This window comes from Chionomys nivalis, chromosome 11, assembly GCF_950005125.1.
Source record: "Chionomys nivalis chromosome 11, mChiNiv1.1, whole genome shotgun sequence".
Taxonomy (NCBI): domain Eukaryota; kingdom Metazoa; phylum Chordata; class Mammalia; order Rodentia; family Cricetidae; genus Chionomys; species Chionomys nivalis.
Window position 1 is genome coordinate 34165817 of NC_080096.1, and position 22422 is coordinate 34188238.

Genomic DNA, 22422 nt, shown 5'->3' on the forward strand with positions numbered 1-22422 from the left:
ACAGGGAATCATTGCCTAGGTCACAAAGACATAATTCAGACTCACAGATTGAAAATGTGACTGGGGTGTAAATGTAAAAGATCAAGAATACAATGAGAGTGTGGATCCCAGGGATTTTCCTGATTTTATAAAAGAACAACTCACAGGGACTATGGGTACCTTATAAGCCAATTGAGATTGTGAGGACCATAGTGATATTCAGGGAAGTCCCTAAACAAAACAAGGCCAACGGATAGTTTAAAACGTAATCCAACTGACAACTGAGCTCAAGTGTCTAGGCACTAAACTGGATATCCAGCTGTTTGACTCAAGATTTGAAATGTTTCAGGAGACATGAACAAAATATGCTAGATAGAAAGATATAAGTTGCTATGAAAACTAAAGGCTGAAAAATTGCTGTCTATTTTCAAAAAAAGGCCTAGACTTAGGACTCATGGCAGCTTTTGCATCCTCTAGGTTGGACAGTCAAGGTAGCCCACTGGCTGTAGCTTGTTTTAGAAATGAAAAAGGTATATGCAGTCTTGGGTTGCTTATTTGATTTGATACCTAGGACATGTGTGCTTATCCCACTAAGCAAAGCTGTAAGGACAGGGAGTCCTTCTCTGAAAGAGGTTATCCTAGGGAAGTCAATCATAGATTGACTGACAAGTGAATTCCCCTCTTCTCAGCCATGGCAAGGAGCAGTGTGAAAGCTATACCTCTTGCAGGAAGGTAGCCTATTTCCACATAATATCACTTTAAAAATATAAACAGATGTGCTAGGAGCTCTACAAATAAAGGAAACCTGGAACTTAGTTCGTATTAATGTAAGAGTATGTGAGATACTGAAGACAGTTGGAACTCAGGGCCTTCAGAGATTGCCATATTTCTCCTTGATGTTTCCGTGATACTAAAATAATGATTGTTTCTTTCTTATTCAGTCCTGGGCGGTCCCCAGTTTCTTTCGACAGTGAAATAATAATGATGAATCATGTGTACAAAGAAAGATTCCCCAAGGTAAGGATTTGTTTTAAAGGAGAAAATAATATCCAAGGATGGCTACTGATAGCCAACACAGCAGAAAGACCCCAGAGTGAGTGCGGAAGCAGTGAGAAAGATCACCAGCTTTAGAGGCATCTAGAGGGGCTGGGGTCTTTACTGAAAGAGTTTGTTTGTCCACTCCAGAGCAGTGGCAAGTGGAGCTTGCTAACATTTCTGTTAGCATTTTCAAAATGGAAAGGAAGATTGATCCTGTCCAAAGATAGTTGGGAAATAGTATTTACACTTCTGCTACAAACCTCCTTGAGTTCAGAACCAGGACACCACTGGGCCTGTCTCCACCTACCCTTCCCCTGTTCTCCTTTATTTTCTTTAAATTTGCCTGTTTGTGTTTTTTGTTGTTAAGGGGTTTGTTTGTTTTGTTTTTTGATTCAGTCTCACTTTGTAGCAGGAACTATTGATATTTAACCCAGGCTAGCCTCAAACTCAATCCTGCCCCAGTGTTGGAGTGAATTTGCAATTCTGATCAAAAACTACTTGCTGTATACTCATACACTGTATAGTCATATACTTCTGAGGATAGACTTGTTCCTACAGAAAGCAATTAGCCTTGCATTAGTCAGAGTTCTCTAGAGTAACATAATCTCTCTATATAAAAATAGGATTTATGGGTTGAGCAGTGGTGGTGCATGCCTTTAATCCCAGCATTCAGGAATCAGAGGCAGATCAGATTTCTCTGAGTTCGAGCCCAACCTGGTCTACAGAGTGAGTTTTAGGACAGCTAGAGCTCCAAAGAGAAATCGTGTCTCAAAAAACAAAGAAAAGAAAAAGAATTTATTAGACTGATTTACAGCTCATCCAACAATGGCCGCCTATGAACAGAAGGTCCAGTAATTAAGTGGTTGTACAGTCCACAGCTAGGTATCTTAGTTGGTTTTTAGCATACACCAGAATCCCAAGGAAGTAGACTCTGGTGCCAGTGAAGGAATGGACTTACTTGCTAGCAAGAAAAAGAACAAACAGACCAAAAAAAAAAAGGTGTCTATTACATAGGGTTCCAGCAGAAGGTATGGCTCAGATTAGAGGTGGGCCTTCTCACATCAAAAGATCTGGATTAAAAGTGTATTTTTCCGCCAGGCGGTGGTGGCACATGCCTTTAATCCCAGCACTCGGGAGGCAGAGGCAGGCGGATCTCTGTGAATTCGAGGCCAGCCTGGTCTACAAGAGCTAGTTCCAGGACAGGAACCAAAAGCTACGGAAACCCTGTCTCAAAAAAAAAAAAAAAAAAAAAAAAGTGTATATTTCCACCTCAAAGATCCAGGTTAGAAGTAGATCCTCCCACTTCAAATGATTTAATTAAACAAAACTCCTCACAGGTGTGCCCAACCATTTTTAGGTTTCAGTAAATTCTAGATGACAACCAAAATAGAAATCAGAAGCATATCCGAGAGATAATAGGGGCCTGAGGTGCTCAGGCCTCCCTCATCCTCTCTCTGTCCAGGCTTCCCTGGATTGTCTGTTCGTTTGTATCTGGGGTACATGCTTCCTGCTGCTCTCAGAAGTCCTTCTCTTAAACTGTTTAGTCCCTTGCATACACATGACAGCTGAGGAAGATGACAAAAATGCTTCCTGCTTTTCTTTCTTGACATGTACCAGCGAAACCTTATAACAAGAACCCAGACCACCTGCATTTGTCTCCACTTTTCTACAAGATTGTGGACAAATTATTTAACTTCCCCGAGCTTCATTTGCCTCATTGACTACTCATAATAATAGAATCCTATTAGAAATACTCAGTAATATAATCTGTTATTCTGTTTAATCTGTTTCCTCTGATCTCCATGTGGTAGCCTTGAAGTAGACACAAGAATAAGAACAAAAAAAAGAGCAGGAAAACAGCTATGAAGCCATGTTGTTGTGCTTTATAATAAAATTCCAGAGTGTGCAGTGTTGAGAAATGTATCTCGAATATCTCATCCTCTTTGTACACACGCTACACATACTTTTGTGTCAGAAATCACCCAGTGACAAAGACGTCAAATTCTAGAACAGGTAGGAGCCCAAGAGAGCTCTAAACCAGACCTCCACTCTTCGCTTGGGAGGAAAGAGAACTTTTGTTTCCCAGGAAGTAAAATTGTCTGGGGATTGATGATGCTTGATTGAGATAAGGAGCAACAGTAACTCTGGGCCAACCCCAGAGAATGTGTAATAAAGTCAATGGTATGAAATACGGCCAGTAAGAGACTAGCAAACCTGTGTGTTTACAGAATACTGGAAATCTTGCATTATAGGGTATGGCAAGAGACAGGTAAACCAAAATCATAGAGGTCCTTGAAGGTGTTGGGGCTGTTACCTGCAGTGACCTCTTCGTGCCTTCTCTCATTAGGTTTCCCAAGGTAGCATGAGGAAATAAGGCACACAAAGATCCCATCCTTCAGCATTTGCTGCAGCTAAGCTGGGACTGGAAGGGAATTATCATTTCTTTTGTTCCCAGGCCACTGCACAAATGGAAGAGCGCCTAGCCGAATTCATTTCCTGTAACACTCCAGACAATGTGTTGCCCTTGGCAGATGGTGCCCTGAGCTTTATTCACCATCAGGTGATTGAGATGGCCCGAGACTGCCTGGATAAATCTCGGAGTGGCCTCATTACATCACACTATTTCTACGAACTTCAAGAGAATTTGGAAAAGCTTCTGCAAGATGTAAGTGTATTAATGTAGGGACTGATGAAACTTCCACAAGGTAATCTCAGGAATTAGCAGTGAGCCCACTCTTCCCCACTGCTGGCCACCACCAGGTCTCCTTGCAAGTGTGTAGGAACTTCCAGATTTGGTGCTGATGAGCTCATATCCCTCTGTAGGCCTCTCCATCACTAAAAGAAGCCTGCTTGGTTTCAGAGGAACTCAGTTCCATGAATGGTTTTTCTTTCTTTTTTTCTTACATAATTTATTATTTTTATTTTATTTGCATTGGTATTTTGCCTTCATGTATGTCTTGCAAAGGATGTCAGATCTTGGAGTTACAAACAATTGTTAGCTGCAATATGGGTGCTAGGAATTGAACCCAGGTCCTCTGGAAGAACAGTCAGTACTCTTAATTGCTGAGCCATCTCTCCAGACCGCCTGTGCGTAGTTTTCTAAAACCAGTTATTACTCTGCCTTAAACTCCAACATTGGCAGTTGGAGTCTACCAGTACCAACTAACTTTTTTACCAAAAGCAAAAAGTGCAACAGAGGTTGACCAGATGTGATGACCCACAGCTTGCATCCTACCTCTTGAGAAACTGAGTCAGATCCTAGTGATTCTAAGCCAGTCTTGCCTACATATGACAAGTGTCAGGCCGGCCTAGGCTACATAGTGAGACCTTATCTCAAAACAGACAGACACAAATAATAATACAAAATACAGTAGTGGATATATGAACTGTCTTCTACTGAAAATCATTTATTTCAGCACAGCTTTCTAACTATCCTCAACCCAGGGTGTCACATGGGGGTCTACTTGTTGGGGTTTCTGTCCCTCCCAGTACCCCACAGCTGGCAAGTCCCAAAGAAAATCACACAGAGATATCCATAAGTTATAAAACTGATTGGCTCATTAGCACAGGCTTCTTATTAACTCTTATAACTTATATTAACCCATTATTTTTACCTGTGTTAGCCACATGGCTTGGTACCTTTCTCAGCCAGGTAGCTTACATCTTGATTCTTCAGTGGTCTGGGCAGGAGTGGGAGGAATGGGCTTTCTCCTTCCCAGAATTCTGTTCTCATCACCCCACCTCTACTTCCTGTCTGGTTGACCCGCCTATACTTCCTGCCTGGCCAATTAGTGTTTATTCAAAACATGATTGACAGAATACATACAGTTCTCAAGAGTTAATAAGAAGCCTGAACTAATGGGCCAATCAGTTTTATAACTTATGGAGATCTCTGTGTGATTTTTCTTTGGGACTTGCCAGCTGTGGGGTAGAGCTTTTCCTATAAATATGTCTGTTAACTGAGATTTTATTGACACAGGAATGCTAGGAAGAATCCAGTTAGTTTTCTTTATAAGTTGAATTTTCTTGCTTTTGGAACAGTTTTTGGTAATCTCTTCCCAAAAATTACTACAAGCTCTTTTTCAGGGTTCACTTTGTTCCCATAATTTGTCAATTTCATCATTATTGAAAGATACTATAATTTCTGCTGGGTCTATTCCTGCTAGTTGACAAAGCATCAACTTTCCTTTTAGAATTAACTCAAAGACCTTTCCATATAAGTTTTAATTTTTATTTGATTTATGTAGTGAAAAAATCCATTCTAAGATAATATCTTCCCTCTGCATTAAAATTCCTTTAGGGGGAATGTTTGGAAGATAATATGACCACAATGCAGTTAAGATTCAAATCTACATAATCCACATGTGCCTTCTGTAATTTCTCTTCAATCTAAGCCAATTCTCTCCCAGCCTCAGCTGATAATTCCCTGGGACTATTTAAGTCCTTGTCACCGCTTACAGTTTTGTTAAAATGAATTAGGTCATCAGGACCTACCCCAATAGTGCGCTGTATATGGGAAATGTCTCCTAGCAATCTTTGGAAGTAATTAAGAGTCTACAATCAAACTCTTCTAATTTGCTCCTTTTGGGGTCTTATTTTTTGTAAACCTATTTTATAACCTAAATAGTTAATAGAATCTTCTCTTTGTATTTTTTTTCAGGAGCAATTTGTAATCCCCAACAAGTCAAAATGTTCTTTGCTTCTTCAAACATTCTTTGTAAAATATCTACATTTGAATCAGATAGTAAAATGTCGTCCAAATAATTGTAAACTATAAATTCAAGAAATTGCTTGCTTATCATTTCCAATGGCTGACTTACAAAATGCTAGCACAGGGTGGGGCTATTTACATTCCCTGTGGGAGAACCTTCCATTGATACCTCTTAGCAGGCTGAGAATTATAAGGAAGCAATGTGAGGGCAAATTTTCTGCCTTATAAAGGTATAATGAGGAAACAATCTTTTTTTTTTTTTTTTTTTTTTTTGGTTTTTCGAGACAGGGTTTCTCTGTAGCTTTGGAACTTGTCCTGGAACTCCCTTTGTAGACCAGGCTGGCCTTGAACTCACAGAGATCCGCCAGCCTCTGCCTCCCAAGTGCTGGGATTAAAGGCGTGCGCCACCACCGCCCTGCAGGAAACAATCTTTTAAATCAGTAACTTTAAGAGGCAATGCTTTAGGCAGTAGAGAAGGCAAAGGAATGCCAGACTGTTGAGAGCCCACTGGTTGAATTCACCTTCTTAACAGCTCTTAAGTCTGTTACCATTCTCCATTTTCCAGATTTCTTTTTAACAACAAATACAGGAGAATTCCAAGGGTTGGTTCTTCAATATGCTGAGCATTTAGTTGTTCCTGTACCAACTGTTCTAAAGCCTGCAGTTTCTCTGTTGTTAAAGACCAGTATGTGACCCATACAGGTTTGTGTGTCAACCATTTTAAAGGTAGGGCTGTTGGTGCCTTTGGAAGATTAGCAGCTGTTGTGCCCTGTTCTTGTACAACCTGAATGGTTGGTGACTGTTCTTTACAATATCTTGTAATATTTTTCTTGGAAACATACATTAATTTATGGTTTGTTTCTAAGATTGGGGAATGTTAATCTGAGCATTCCATTGCTATAACAAATCACATCCCTACAAATTTATTGCTTTGTTAGCCACATATGGCTTTAATATTCCTCTTGTTCTTCTGATCCTATACATTTGACTCAGTTTGTGCTCTGCTTTGTCTGAGATAAACTTCCAATCCCTAAAAACTGAATATGTCTTAAGAGGCAAATTTTGATGCCAAGATTCTGATGAAATTATTGTTACATCCACACCTGTGTCTACCAGACCTTTGTTCGTATTTTTAATTTTGGTCTTTGTTCATTTAGAGAAATTTGCCAAAATATCTGCTTTATTGTTTCTCCTGAATTTTTTGTTCTCTCTTTTATATCTGTTCTATTATCCAGAGCAATGTGGTTTCTTAAAATAGGCATTAGGTTCATTAATTGCTTTTGAAAGGAATTTTGTGTAAGATGGTAGGAAACTATTGAACTGAATTTGGCACTGGGGCCTGTAAGAGGCCCCTCACACAGTCTCCCGATAGCAAAGGATTATCTTGAATATTCCTCGTTGACCTACATTCAATAGTCCAATGCCTTCCTTTGCTACACCTGCATAATCCAGAAGGGAGGGATGTTTTAAATGAATTATTCTTAGAAAAAACATTGTTTCTAGGAATGCCCTGTCTACAATCCCTTTTTTAGATGACCTTGTTTTGCCACAGTTGCAACATTTGACATTTTGGGTTTTCCTCAAACCTCTTGAAATAATCATATATCATCATGCTTACGAGATTATTATATATATATATATATATATATATATTTTTTTTTTTTTTTTTTTTTTTTTTTTTTGGAGACAGGGTTTCTCCGTAGCTTTTGGTTCCTGTCCTGGAGCTAGCTCTTGTAGACCAGGCTGGCCTCGAACTCACAGAGATCCGCCTGCCTCTGCCTCCCAAGTGCTGGGATTAAAGGAAAAATTCTATATATTTTTTTATACTTATTTATTATGTATACAATATTGTGTCTGTGTGCATGCCTGAAGGCCAGAAGAGGGCACCAGACCTCATTACAGATGGTTGTGAGCCACCATGTGGTTGCTGGGAATTGAACTCAGGACCTTTGAAAGAGCAGGCAATGCTCTTAAATGCTGAGCCATCTCTCCAGCCCGTGATTCTATATTATTCATATCTTAAATCCATTCCTCCAAAGGTGCTGACCTTGCTTTTAACGGCCTAATCATTCTTTTGCATAAAGAATCGGCATTCTCAAAAGCCAAAGATTCAATTATTATTTGTGTAGCTTTCTAATTTGGTAACATTCTGTTTACTGCTGATATCACTCTTTGAAGAAAGTCCATGAATGCTTCCTTTCAGCCCTGTATAACTTTAGTAAATGACTCAGTTTTCTTTCCTATTTCTCCATTTCTGTTCCAAGCATTCAAAGGGTGTGGTCATCATATATGGTTTGCCTTTCTATAGTAGCCTAATCTTCATCTCCAAGAAGTTGATCTTGGGAAATTTCCCGACCTCTAGCTTTATTCCATTGTTCAATAATCTTAGCCTCTTATCTGAACCAGATACTCAATTGTAATTGTGGACCAGGCTCTAAAACACCTTTAACCAATTCTATTCAGTCTTTAGTGATAATACTATTTCAAACTGACCATGAGTTTAACATTTGCTTCACAAAAGGTAATGCATGCCATGTGAGACTATTGCTTTCTTGAATCTCCTTAAATCTAACATTGACACAGAAGTGCAGTTAACTGTAACAGAACTTCTGCCATTTGGCAATTCCTGTAAGGTTACTGGACATATTAAGGTTGGTTGTTTTACAACCCTAGGCTGATCCTCTCTATTATTATAATGCAAAGCTAAAATTGGTTCTCTATTAAATTCCTGTCTGGATTTGAATAGCTTTGATCTGTTTAATTAGGCCTGTATCTTAGCACTCAGATTAACCAACTTTTTTAGTGATAAAACAAAAATGATAAAGCTGATGATGTTTACAATTGACATTACATAAATCCCATCTAAATTAGTTATCATTTAATCATTCAGTTTTTAAACTATCTAGCATACTATCATACAGAGACCCGAATCCCTCCACTGTAATGGTTCTGTCCAATTACCAGATTTCTTCCAGCTCTTATTTACTAGGCTCTTGCAGTAGAGGAGAGAAGTTCAGTGCAGACTGTGTCTCAAAGAATTTGCTGTTGACCCTTCATCATACAGTTCCATATTTCTTCCTGTAGTTAGCTCTGTGCAGTCTGGTCCTGTTTAACCCACCCCACAGTAGGATAATGGTGTAAGCAACCTTTATTTTCTGTGTAGGCTCACGAGCGCTCAGAGAGTTCAGATGTATCCTTTGTGATACAGCTGGTAAAAAAGTTGATGATTGTCATTGCCCGCCCAGCTCGTCTCCTGGAATGCCTGGTGAGTCAACTTGGTTGATGTATAAGTGGGGAATAGGGAATGTAATGGAAGTGTCTTGCCAACAACAACAACGACAAAAAACAAAAAACAAACCTGGCAGTACCATTAACATTTCTATTGGTGGGGGGGGCAGCAGTAAGAACTATTAATCTTGTGTATCCCCATGCTAAATCAGCTATGATTGAGTATATTCCAGCAGGGCTCCAGGCTGACCACCTGAACATACTGGCAAATAGAATCCAACTTGTAATGAGTGACTAGGCTAAACTGTCTTAAAGTCAAAAGCTCTTGCGCTTATTTCTAAGAAGACTACACTATGCTTAGAAAACCATCTAGAGGTGACCTATAAGACAGCTTTGTTCTGTGGTCTGTAACTCCTGTTTCTGGATGTTTAGGGACCAGTGTAAATGCTTTAATTTCTTTCCCTATGATATGTGCTTTAATGCCAAAAAAGGCAGCAGATGCACTTGTATCTCTCCCCACTGACCACCTCTTCTCTGCTACAGGAATTTGACCCTGAAGAATTCTATCACCTGTTAGAAGCAGCTGAGGGTCATGCCAAAGAGGGACATGGAATTAAATGTGACATTCCCCGCTACATTGTTAGCCAGCTGGGCCTCACACGGGATCCCTTAGAGGGTGAGCATGCTTACTGGCTATAAAGAAGAGATTTAGACGTAGACATAATGTGACTCTCAGGAGAGGCTGTGATCTCTGCCATTACAGAGCCTTTCCTTTGGAATCGCTGTTGTAGCCTAGACAACCTTCCCTTAGGCCCAGCTAGGTTGGATTTAGACCCTCAGATCAAACAGGGTCAACAAGGAAGGACCATGATCAACATTTTAAAAAATGATCACCTTTCTACATACTTGCCTCTCCTACTGGCCACCTAACAAGCTTTGTCCAGTTTTGCTTTAGAGCTTAGCTCTGTTCTTCTGGATTTCATGATGAGCCCCTGTATGAACCTTGGCTTCCCTGTCCTGCTCTGCAGTTCTACCCCTATCTGCTTGCTTTCCTGCCCCAATAAGTTAAATAGTCTTGGCCTAAACGATGGGTACTAGAAGCCTCGCTTCATTAGGCCCTGTTATCCAGGAAATGCTCCAAGTTGGAGAGAAGCTTTTCTAGACTGTGCCAGGCCTTGTGAGTGGCACTGACCTTCTAGAAATTTAGAGTAATAGCACTTGCCTTAGTTACTGATGATAGAACCACAGAACTAGGTTTACGTTTCCGGCTGTTACAGTATCAATACCTGTCCCACATGCGCGTGTTGTGTGATCTGAGGGTGTTGCCGAAGTGCCTATCACTGCTATGCTGTTTCCTCTGCTCTCCTTGCTGTGTTTCAGAGATGGCCCAGCTGAGCAGCTATGACAGTCCTGATACTCCAGAGACAGATGATTCAGTGGAGGTAAGGATCTTGAGCTTCTGCTGCAATCTTGGAGACTGAGCTCTGTGAAACCCTATAAGTTTGCTTTAAAAGAATATCTGGGAACTGGAGCAATAGCTCAGCAGTTGAGCACTCGCTGCTCTTCCAGAGGACCCGGGTTCAATTCCCAGCACGTACATTGGTGACTCAACAACAACTATAATTAGTTCTGGGAGATCAGTACCCTCCTCTGACTTCCATGGATACAGTCAAACATACATACATGTGGACAAATACTCATACACATAAACAACAATAATAAATTTAAAATGTAAGTCTTTAACAATAAAAGGAACAGCTAAAGGGATGGGTCGTTGGTGCTTCCAACAGTGAGAAGTCAAAGGTTTCTGGGAAAGAATAGGCAGGAGCTGCGTGGGTGCTCAGCTGAGACTGGGTACACGGCTTCCCCAAGCATATATGCTCTGAAGAGCACACCGATTTCCTTTTCCTTTGTCTTCCAGGGTCGTGGGGCATCTCTGCCAAGCAAAAAAACCCCCTCTGAAGAGGACTTTGAAACCATTAAGCTCATCAGCAATGGCGCCTATGGGTAAAGGCATGGGTTAGATTGTGACCAGGACTAAATCAGCCCTAGGTCTCTTCCATCTGAAAGTGTATGATTCCCAATCCCCTGGGGAAAAGATGCCCCAAGGTGGACCCATTCCCTCCTTGAATTCTGGAATGTCAAGAGTTCAGTTTCCTCTGGCATCTGAATATTGGCTCTTTCCCCGGGCCACCTGTCTTGGTAGCACTCCTCTGAGTTCTGGAAACATGGAACTGGGTCCTCAGGACCTGCTCTGCCAGGAAATTGAAGAGTTAATTGGGCCAGAAGCCCAGATTCTTCTTAGGAGTAAGCATATCCTCAAGATTTTTGTTGTTTTGTGCACTTAGGTGGGATGAAGAGGCAGTTGGGGTTATGGAATGTACAGTTGAGGTGCTAGGCTGGGCTGGCTGTCTTCCCCAGGGCCGTCTTTCTGGTGCGGCACAAGTCCACTCGACAACGCTTTGCTATGAAGAAGATTAATAAGCAGAACCTGATCCTGCGGAACCAGATCCAACAAGCATTTGTGGAGCGCGACATACTGACATTCGCTGAAAACCCCTTTGTGGTCAGCATGTTCTGCTCCTTTGAGACCAAGCGTCACTTATGCATGGTGATGGAATATGTTGAAGGTACTGTGGGAGCGTGGCCTGTGTGGAAGTCAGAGTGTAGTCTGAGCCTTTGGCCTAAATAAGAACCAGCTTCTTTGTCCAGTAGTGAAGCTTTAGGCTCCAGCTTTCAAGACCTCTTTCAGTTTCTGCTTAGGAACTCTTAAGACCACTGGCCACAGTGAGCACATAGCTCCATAGTTAGAAAGGTGGATAGATGTAGTAACCCAGCAACTAGAGAGTCTACTTCCCAAATTCTATGTAGACAGGGATAGAGGCTTTAGATAGTAGCCACAGAAGCCCAAAGTAGGGCTCTGCAAAGATTGCCCCTGCTGATAACTTGTGAAGGGGCCATCCTAACTAAGCCTAGTCATATAGTCTAGGAATAGACTAGAAGAACAACATAGGCAGAGCTTGGAGAGGGGCAGGCAGTAGCTTTGCAGTGGCCCTTTCTCTGACCCTCACTCTGTACAACTACAAACATATTTTCCCTAAGGCTTAAAGCTGAACTTGAACAAAGCCATGCTTTTACTTCAGTGGGTGTTTGTTGGAGGTTTAAATGTTACTTTAGTCAGAAATGAACATATACATGTTTTAGCAGATACATTTGGTGAGTACAGTATTCGCTTCCTACAAAACTTAGTGTTAGGCCTGCAAGTCTTTATGAAGGTATGAAGGCTTGGATTCTTTCCTTCTGTCACCTAAATCCATTTCCTGCTTTCTAGTACCTGTCTCCTACCCATACTAGTAGCAGAAGGGCTGGAGTCGCAAGCTCCAGAATAGACTATTCTGTGAGGCTGCCTCCTTAGGGACTGCAAAGTCTGAGAACTGGCTGGAACAGGGTACTGAAACATGATAGCCTTTCCTCATGGTAGCTTGGGCTTTTTACAGGGGGAGACTGTGCCACTCTGCTAAAGAACATTGGGGCCCTGCCTGTGGACATGGTGCGCCTGTACTTTGCAGAAACTGTGCTGGCTTTGGAATACTTACACAACTATGGCATTGTGCACCGGGACCTCAAGCCTGACAAGTATGTCCACTGTCTATTTCTGTTGACTGGGGTCCTTCTCTTAAGTCTCTTGATAATTAGTACAAACATAACGTGTTTAGATCATCTTAGAATGGCTACTAGGAAACAGAAGAAACCAAGCAAAACAAAGGAATTAGCACATCTAATGACTATAGAAAATAGCATTGAACCAGGTAGAGGTAGCACACACCTTTAATCCCAGCACTTGGGAGGCAGAGGCAGGTGGATCTCTGTGAGTTTGAAGCTATTCTGGTGTACAGAGCGAGTTCCAGGGTAGCCAGGACTATACATAGAAACCCTGTCTTTAAAAAAGAAGAAAGAAAATAGCTTTCATATTATGCAGACTCATGTTCAGATGGCCACTCATGCTTGTTAACTGAGTCAGTGTTTTAATTAAAAGTTTTAAGTCTCAAATTACTTCCTTCTTAAATGGAAAACAGCACATTTTCTGTGCTGCATATTCTAGAAACAGCCTGCCTTCCCCAATCCTCCCCCTGCTTTACCTTCATTGGTCCTGTGAATCAAACCCAAGGTCTCATGCATGATAGTGAGATCTCCACCACTGTACAGCATCCCCAGTTCCAGAACAGTTTGGAGACACTTACACAGAACTTAGTAGCTTACAGAACATGTTTCTTACTCAGATGATGAACCAGGTAGGAAACCTGACTTTGTTTCAGATAGTTTGAGTTTGTGGCCTGGGCAGCTGACATGGAGCCCATGAAAGAAATCAGGACCAAGCAGGGCAGTGGTGGTGTATGCCTTTAGTCCTAGGACTTGGGAGGAAGAGTCAAGAGGATTTCTGTGAGATCAAGGCCAGCCTACAGAGCTAGTTCCAGGACAGTCAAGGCATCCCCATCTCAATGAATGAATCAATGAGTGAAGTTGGGACCGGGGATAGTAATTTGGGAATGGTAGAATTAGGGGTGGCAGGGTGAAGCCCTTAGCATCAAGAAGAATGGCTCCAGCAAAGTATGTAAAGCAGTCTCTGGTTTCTAGTTTCTGCCTCCCAAGTCAAGGGCATGGAAAAAGGTTTTATCAGTTTTCCTTCTCCCTTAGATGGATGGATCTTGTAAGTCTCTCAGCTTATGGAAGGATAGTTAATGATTATAGCAGCTTCTTTAGGATGACTGACGTCAGCCCTGGAGGCAGTCTCTTCTGCCAATACCTGTTCAGGTATAGAATGCAAGTGGAACAACAAAGAAATGGAGTTGCAAGGAGGGACATAAAATGGTACTCACAAACCACGGCTGCTGCGTACTTTATAGCTGCCTAGCTCCCATTTGTGTTTCTTGGTACCATGCAGAGGCTAAATCAGTACTAAGGAACAGCTGGGAAATAACTCCATGATTTTATTTCTGTGGTCTCACAGCCTTCTGATTACATCAATGGGGCACATCAAACTTACTGACTTTGGACTTTCTAAAATTGGCCTCATGAGTTTGACAACCAACTTGTATGAGGGCCACATTGAAAAGGATGCCCGGGAGTTCCTAGACAAGCAGGTAGGAAGCATGGGGAAATCCTTGGGAGTTGAAATTCAGGCCTCAGAATAAGACCTTGGGGCTATTTGCTTATAATCTATGCCTAAGTATTAACATGGGAACGCCACGTTTTTGCCTTTAGTTTCAGGGAAGCACTGAATAGGTAGCATATTTGGAAAACAGGATGAGCCCTAAGAAAATGGATATAAAATTTTCCCTGGAATTTGGATGAAATAGCTGTCTTAACTGTTGATACATCTTCTTGTGAGATCAGCCTGAGGCACAGCTCTGCTGGGTGTGTCAGGAACACGCTTCCACTGGGTGCTGTGCCATTTTCTCTAGAGCAACCCATGGCTGTTTTGTGACTTGATATTTCAGGTTGTGGTGGCATAGGTAACTGGTAGGTTCTGGGGTAGGAACCAACTCTTAATTCCTGACCCAAAGGAGAATTAGAGTTTAGCGTGGCAATTTTAGGCTAGAATTAGATATTTTGGTTAATTAGGAAATAGAGAAACCCACCTGACTAAGAACTTTAACTCTGGTTCCCTGGGATTGCTGTTGGTCCTAATTATAGTTAAGGTAAGCTGCCTCTTCATTCCGAGGTTTCTCTGCTCCAGCAGTAGGAACACCCCTCTGCTGTCATGCCAGCAAGCTGCCTCAGGATCCTGAGCCAGCCTGCCTTCTCTGCTCAGGTATGCGGGACCCCGGAATACATAGCACCTGAGGTGATCCTGCGTCAGGGCTATGGGAAGCCAGTGGACTGGTGGGCCATGGGCATAATCCTGTATGAGTTCCTGGTGGGTTGCGTCCCTTTCTTTGGAGACACTCCGGAGGAGCTCTTTGGGCAAGTGATCAGTGGTAGGTACTGTCCCAGATCAGTGTGGAGTCAGGCTGTGTGCATACAGCTGGGAGACTCTTGTGCTCTTTTTTCTGAATGTGTGCCTAGTAGGCATATGTCTGCTTGTATACACGTGCTGTTTCCTCCTGGGGTTTCCTGTGTTCATGTCGTTCTTGTGGTGTCTGTGAGTGTGAGTTCTGTGTCTAAAGTAAAATGGCAGGTGAGCTGGAGCTTCAGGAGCAGGAAGTCACTGTTTGCAATGCCCACACTGAATCAAGGAGCAAGCTATGTTCTGGGGACTGTTGAGACTCCCTTAGGAGGGGGGGAACCTGTAAGACTTTAGGAACTGGGGTCCCAGGCAAGGTTTGGAGGAGCTCTAAACCTGACTTTTTTCCTTCCTTATACTTTTCTTTTTCTGCATCTCTCCGCACTATACCCACAATTTTTCCTTTCTCTCTTACCCATGATCCTTCAGATGAGATTGTGTGGCCTGAAGGTGATGATGCACTACCCCCAGATGCCCAAGACCTCACTTCCAAACTGCTTCACCAGAACCCACTAGAAAGACTGGGCACAAGTAAGTTGGGCTTTTCTCTCCTTTCTCACCACTTGGGAAGGGACCAGGGAGGCGGGGTCTGTGTGCCCTAAGGTTCAGTGGAAAGTCCCTCTTCTTGATTCTGAGACTGCCCTATTCCTCTAGGCAGAGAAGGAAGAGTCCTTGAACTGAGACTTTCCAGGCTTACTTTCTCACAGTCTAGCTTCTCATATGACTTAGTGACCTACACTCTATGCAGCTAATCTCGTCCTGTCCTCTATCTGCAGGTAGTGCCTGTGAAGTGAAGCAGCACCCATTCTTCATGGGTCTGGACTGGACAGGACTTCTTCGCCAAAAGGCTGAATTTATACCTCAGCTGGAGTCAGAGGATGACACCAGCTATTTTGACAGTAAGACTACTGGTGGGGTGAAGCGAAACATGAACCATATTTGTTCGGAAATGCCTATGCATCCCTTGGTCAGGAGCAACTGCTCAGAGCCCTGCTGGTGCCACCAGGATGGGACCAACAAGGGTGCGCAAGTTAATTAAACTGTGTATTTGGTCTAGCCCGTTCAGAACGATACCACCATGTAGACTCTGAGGATGAAGAGGAAGTGAGTGAGGATGGCTGCCTTGAGATCCGCCAGTTTTCTTCCTGCTCTCCAAGGTTCAGCAAGGTGTGACTTAAGGAAGTCCAGGCTGCTAATGGATTGGGAGAGGAGAGCCTGTTGAGGGACATACTTAGGGCAGGCTCAAGGAATTTTGATAGGACCACTTCCATAAAAAGAGATCAGAGGGCTAGGGTTACATACTGCAGGATCTTCTAGGATCATCCTAGTCCCTGCCAGAGTCAGGTCAACAGAACAGCTTCTGCAAATGAGCAACATGGATGGAGGAGGGCATAAGTGTGTGTGGGGGGGTCCCCTTAAATCTCTGGCTGTCAGATCCCAAGGAGACCCTTTGTTCCTTGGAAATATAGTTGTCGGAGCCATTCCACGTGTCTCCTGTGCCCACAGGTTTACAGTAGCATGGAACGGCTTTCCCTGCTTGAGGAACGCCGGACACCACCCCCAACCAAGCGCAGCCTGAGTGAGGAGAAGGAAGATCGCTCAGATGGCTTGACAGGGCTGAAGGGCAGAGATCGCAGCTGGGTGATTGGTTCCCCCGAGATGTAAGCACCCAGGGCTCACCAGGTTGGGTTCATCCCTTGGTTGTTGCATCAGATGCTGGAGGGGGTGGGTGTTGGTAGTTAAATGACATTTGCCAGGAAAGTCTGGAAAAATGTATGAAAAGGTCTGTGACTATAATTTTGCCCCTAAGGTAGTCTCAGCAGAGGCAGGAGAGGGAGACACCCTGGGCCACTTTACCCTATAGTACCTCTGTTTTTCAGATTACGGAAGCGGTTGTCTGTGTCTGAGTCATCCCACACAGAGAGTGATTCAAGTCCTCCAATGACAGTGCGACACCGGTGTTCAGGCCTCCCTGATGTGCCTCGTTGCCCTGAGGAGACCAGTAGCACCCCTCGGAGGCAACAACAGGAGGGTATATGGGTCCTCCTACCCCCATCTGGAGAGGGGTCATCTGGGGCTGTCACTGAACGACCATTGGAGAGGCAGCTGAAGCTGGATGAGGAGCTTCCTGGCCAAAGCAGTGAGTCTTGTCCAGGTGTGGCCCAGAGGACGGTGAAATACATAGGCTGGAGTATGCTACAGGGAGGGAGGCTTAGCCACATTGCAGGTCTCATTATTCACTTGGGTCCACAGCCACAGAGGCACGAGGCCATGGGACCCCACAGCTGGCTGAGGAAGCTGCAGCCAAAGCCATCAGCGACCTAGCTGTGCGCAGGGCTCGTCACCGGCTGCTCTCTGGGGACTCTATAGAGAAACGCACCACTCGCCCTGTCAACAAAGTAATCAAGTCTGCTTCAGCTACAGCCCTTTCCCTCCTCATTCCTTCAGGTAAGGCCAATAGGGAACTAAGATCAAACTCACAGGAAAGACACTGAAGCTGTGGGTCTGCAGGAGTCTGTGCAGCAGGTATAAGCAGTGTGTAAGCAGGTGTCTGGGAGACTGCCCCTTACCATGCAAGTAGAAGTCTCTAAAGATTCGTGCTGATGGCTGTAATGTACATGCAAAAGCTAATATTCAAATCACCAATGTTAAAGGCTCTTGACCTTGAATTGAATACCTTGTCTGACATCTTTAAGCCCTAAGTTGATGTTTTTTGTTTGGTTAGTTGGTTGGTTGGGTGGTTTTGGTGTTGGGTTTTGTTTGTTTGTTTGGTTCCCAGCACCCACATAGTAGCTCACAACTGTCTAACTCCAGTTCCAGGGGATCTAACACCCTCACACAGACATACATGTGGGCAAGCATCAATTCACATAAACAAAAATAAATCATTTTTTAAAATGTTTCGTGGATATAAATAATGAGCTCACAGGATAGCTGTGATGTTTACATACTTATGTCATGTTTACATAGTCCATAATGTACACACATAGGTGCTAGCTACATCGTTCACCTGTACCCAAAAAGTTCTGGGCTAGGTAGGGGTGCTTTGTGAACTCAAGTCCTGCAGGGAAGGTGAACTTTAGGTCTGTCCATGACTAGGAGTGGGCTGGGATCAACAGCCTGGATCAGGCTGGGATTATGGCCAGGTCAAGATCTCTGATCACTAAGTCTTGATTTCTCCTCCAGAACATCACACCTGCTCTCCACTGGCCAGCCCCATGTCTCCGCATTCCCAGTCATCTAATCCGTCTTCCAGGGACTCTTCTCCAAGCAGGGACTTCTTGCCAGCTCTTGGCAGCTTGAGGCCTCCCATCGTCATCCACCGAGCTGGCAAGAAGTATGGCTTCACCCTGAGGGCCATTCGTGTCTACATGGGTGACTCAGATGTCTACACTGTACACCACATGGTGTGGGTATGTCTGGCCAGGCAGAGCGTTGTCCTCTAACGTGGTTGCTCCCGCCTCCCCTTACTGGAACCTATCTGCCCTCCCACATTACTCACAGAAACCAAAGGGTGGTGGTCAAGGGGTCACAGCAGCAGAACCAGGGTCCAAACTAAAGACTCTTCTCTTCCTGAGACAGCATGTGGAGGATGGCGGTCCAGCCAGCGAGGCAGGACTTCGTCAGGGTGACCTCATCACCCATGTCAATGGTGAGCCTGTGCATGGGCTGGTCCATACGGAAGTAGTGGAGCTGATCCTGAAGGTTAGTGCGGGAAATGTCGTGTGAGGTATGTATGCCCTAGACCTGCGAGCCTGAACTAGCTGTAAGGAGTGGGCATGGCAGGTACACATACATGTTGCATTAAGGACAGATGTAGGGACATGCAGAATGTGTGCAGTACAGGAGATTTTCTCCATATGGTAATTAGCTTTTGCTGGCCAAGACCCAGTGACTCTTCTAAACTGCAGGTGAGACTGATGAGCAGGACACTCTGAGGTGCCACTTGAAACCACTTTCTAACCTGTAAGGGAAAATAGCACTTGTTAATGTTCGTTTGTAAGAACAAGAGCTGGAGCTGTGGTGCGGCAAAGGGCAAGACAAGAAAATAGCACCTCCCTTAGCCAGTGTCATGTTTTTTTCTGCTTGGCTTCTCAGAGTGGAAACAAGGTATCAATTTCAACAACTCCCTTGGAGAATACGTCTATCAAAGTGGGGCCAGCTCGGAAAGGCAGCTACAAAGCCAAAATGGCCCGAAGGAGCAAACGGAGCAGGGGCAAGGATGGGCAAGAAAGGTGAGACAGACGTGGTCCAGAGGTCTACCCTGAGAACCTGGGTGCTCACATTTGCTTGGGGCCTGGGTTCCAGGCCCACAGTATGCTTTGCCCTGTGCAGCTCAGCTTTGCCCTTACCTCTACAGCAGAAAAAGAAGCTCCCTCTTCCGGAAGATCACTAAGCAGGCCTCTTTGCTGCACACCAGCCGCAGCCTTTCTTCCCTTAACCGCTCCTTGTCATCAGGAGAGAGTGGTCCAGGGTCTCCAACACACAGCCACAGCCTCTCTCCCCGTTCCCCTCCTCAGGGCTACCGGATAGCCCCTGATGCAGTGCACTCAGGTACAAGGGGTTCCCTGCAGATCAGAAACCACCCCTTGAGAAATAGGAATGAACCTGAGCCCCACTCTAAATCTCTTTTGAGCCCACCTTTGAAGATCCAGAAGTCTTGGGAGGAGTTTATGGAGGGGAGTGGATTAAGTAGACTCTAGTCCACCAGTAATATAAAGTGGGCATTTCCAGGGCTACGTTCTGCCTTGCAACTTAGTCACTTCTAATAAGTAACGCTGATGTGCTGTTTTCTGTTGGTCTGTCTTTCCATCCATGCCACTATCCAAAGTGGGAGGGAATTCATCGCAGAGCAGCTCTCCCAGCTCCAGTGTACCCAGTTCCCCTGCTGGCTCTGGACATACACGGCCCAGCTCCCTACATGGTCTAGCACCCAAGCTCCAACGCCAATACCGCTCTCCACGGCGCAAGTCAGCAGGCAGCATCCCACTGTCACCACTGGCCCACACCCCTTCTCCACCAGCAGCAGCCGCTTCGCCTCAGCGTTCCCCATCGCCTTTGTCTGGACACGGAGCCCAGGCCTTTCCTACCAAACTTCACTTGTCTCCTCCACTAGGTAGGCAGCTCTCTCGGCCCAAGAGTGCAGAGCCACCCCGCTCTCCACTGCTTAAAAGGGTGCAGTCTGCTGAAAAGCTGGCAGCTGCACTGGCAGCATCTGAGAAAAAATTAGCCCCTTCCCGCAAGCATAGTCTTGACCTAACCCACGGCGAACTAAAGAAGGAACTGCCACCCAGGGAGGTCAGCCCTCTGGAGGTGGTTGGAACTAGAAGTGTGCTCTCCGGGAAAGGGCCACTTCCAGGAAAAGGGATGCTGCAGCCTGCTCCTTCAAGGGCCCTTGGGACCCTCCGGCAGGATCGAGCTGAACGCCGAGAGTCACTGCAAAAACAAGAAGCTATCCGGGAAGTAGACTCCTCAGAAGATGACTCTGATGAGGAGCCTGAGAACAGCCAGGCCACACAAGAGCCAAGATTGGCTCCCCAACCAGAAGCAGGCCAGAATGTACCCCCTAAAGTTTCAGGAGAGGGTAGGGAAGAGGACACTTTCTTGCACAGGAATCTAAAGAACGAAGGTCCTGTACTCTCAGGCCTATTGACAGGGGTCATACTAGGTTCCCCCCAAATAGAAGTTCCTGGGCTCTCTCAGAGGAGGCTCTGGAGGCCACAAGCCTTTGAGGAAGCTACCAGTTCTTTAGAAGCCTCCAGCCTGAGTAGGTCTGGGCCCGCAAGCCCCACCTCCTCTGAAGGCTGCTGGAAAGCCCAGCACCTCCACACACAGGCACTAGCTGCACTTTGTCCCAGCTCTGCAGAACTTGCCTCTACTAGTTGCTCTGCCACCTCCACCTCTGGAAAGCCAGGACCATGGTCCTGGAAATTCCTTATTGAAGGTCCAGACAGAGCATCCCCAGATAAGAAGATAACAAGGATAGGTGAGCCAGCTAACTCCCAAGATTTGGAAACCACAGTTCCAACTCTTCCTAAGAACCTGTCTCCTAAGCAAGAGAAGTCACAGTCACTCGGTGTCCCTGGGCTGACCTATCCACTTCATGAGGTCCCCAGCCAAAACTGGCTATGGGAGTCTAAATGTGAACAAGTGGAGAAAGAGGAGCCAGTCCTGAGCATTATGGAAGTGCCTGATGCCTCAGGCGACAGGAGGCAGGACATTCCATGCAGAACCTACCCCCTCAGCCCAGAAACTGGGCCCAGCCTGCTCTGGAAAAGCCAAGAACCTGGGGGCCAACAAAAGCATCAGAACTTGGCACTGGCATCAGATGAACTTTTAAAGCCAACATAGCAGTTGGGTTTGCTTTCCTTGCACTCACCTGTGTAATACATCCTCCTGAAAACTATCCTGGCCTTTGTTTGCTTCTTTCTATTGGTCATTGTACACAGGACTCTAGGTCTGGGGCCTGTTGCTCCTGGGATTATAATGATTAAATTTTTACTCTCGGGAAGAGAACCCATTCCAGCTGCATTTCTTGGATCATCTAGGAGCTGAGAGTAGGAAGTGACTCAGGAAAGAGTGGACAGAATGTAGTACACACAATATACCTACTATGTTCAAAGAACCCAAAACAACTCAAAGTGAAACAAGGTTTACCATCCTTCTGCATAGCCAGCCATCAGTGTACATGACAATGAGCAGAGCAGGGCCAGCCTGAGATTCTGTAGTTAATAGAGCACTGAATAGCCACTGCTTGCTAAGGAAATTAGCTTTTCCTGCCCTAGGCATCATACTCAGTTTGGGCAGAGCTGGGACTAGAACTCAGGCCTCTGACTCTAGAACCTGTATTTATTTATCGTCTAACTTTGTATCTTAGCAAGTAAACAAGAAAAAGTAAAAGGAAGTGACGACTTTTAACTTTGGATATATTTATATTGAGCTATATATGGGGTATCAAGAAGGTAATGAAATACATGGAAATGAGAGCCATATTTTATCAACAGTGACACCCCTGTGCACAGCAGCATAAAGGAAGTGGGTTAGGAGGTAAAGCTTGGTGGTCACTCAAGATCCAAGAGAGGAAAGAACTTCAGACTAGGAATAGGATGTAATTTTTGACTGTCTTGGTATTAAGCATGCACAGTTCATGCCTTATACTTAGGACATAGCAGGGAATAAATGAACAAAACAAGGTAAGTAAACAGACATTCCCTGACCGACCAAGCCATGTGGATAAAGTGCTGTACAGAGGACAAGAGGCTAAGATTAGTAAGTCTATTTCTAACCTCAGAGTAGAATGAGAAAAATGCTTATTTCTGGGCATGAGAACCAATTAAATGCACTTATTAGTAGGAACGGATATTGATTGTTTTCAATGTTTTATTCTGCTTGGGGTAGATAGGACTGGTTAAGTGTTGGTTTTGTCACACAGAAGGGAGAAACTCTAATGGTCCCAGTTTAG

General features: G+C 44.5%; 1 protein-coding gene across 6 annotated transcripts in view; it reads left to right on the plus strand.

The window, feature by feature from the left end:
* The window catches only part of Mast2 (microtubule associated serine/threonine kinase 2), a 120351-nt gene extending 98675 nt beyond the window's left edge, over positions 1–21676 (plus strand). For 2 of the 6 annotated variants that reach the window (XM_057783551.1, XM_057783554.1), the window contains 21 exons: positions 921–996; positions 3473–3682; positions 8892–8993; positions 9500–9632; positions 10337–10398; positions 10878–10963; positions 11378–11586; positions 12454–12592; positions 13965–14097; positions 14769–14934; positions 15390–15491; positions 15737–15859; positions 16018–16127; positions 16467–16621; positions 16841–17115; positions 17214–17408; positions 18147–18373; positions 18543–18665; positions 19059–19195; positions 19324–19514; positions 19792–21676. In XM_057783551.1, the coding sequence (XP_057639534.1) occupies positions 921–996; positions 3473–3682; positions 8892–8993; positions 9500–9632; positions 10337–10398; positions 10878–10963; positions 11378–11586; positions 12454–12592; positions 13965–14097; positions 14769–14934; positions 15390–15491; positions 15737–15859; positions 16018–16127; positions 16467–16621; positions 16841–17115; positions 17214–17408; positions 18147–18373; positions 18543–18665; positions 19059–19195; positions 19324–19514; positions 19792–21311 (4474 nt within the window). In that variant the 3' untranslated portion in view covers positions 21312–21676. Of the gene's footprint in view, positions 1–920; positions 997–3472; positions 3683–8891; positions 8994–9499; positions 9633–10336; positions 10399–10877; positions 10964–11377; positions 11587–12453; positions 12593–13964; positions 14098–14768; positions 14935–15389; positions 15492–15736; positions 15860–16017; positions 16128–16466; positions 16622–16840; positions 17116–17213; positions 17409–18146; positions 18374–18542; positions 18666–19058; positions 19196–19320; positions 19515–19791 lie in introns of all 6 variants that reach the window. The other 4 variants (XM_057783550.1, XM_057783553.1, XM_057783552.1 and 1 more) reach the window with 3 other exon arrangements.
* The last annotated feature ends 746 nt before the right edge of the window (positions 21677–22422 follow it).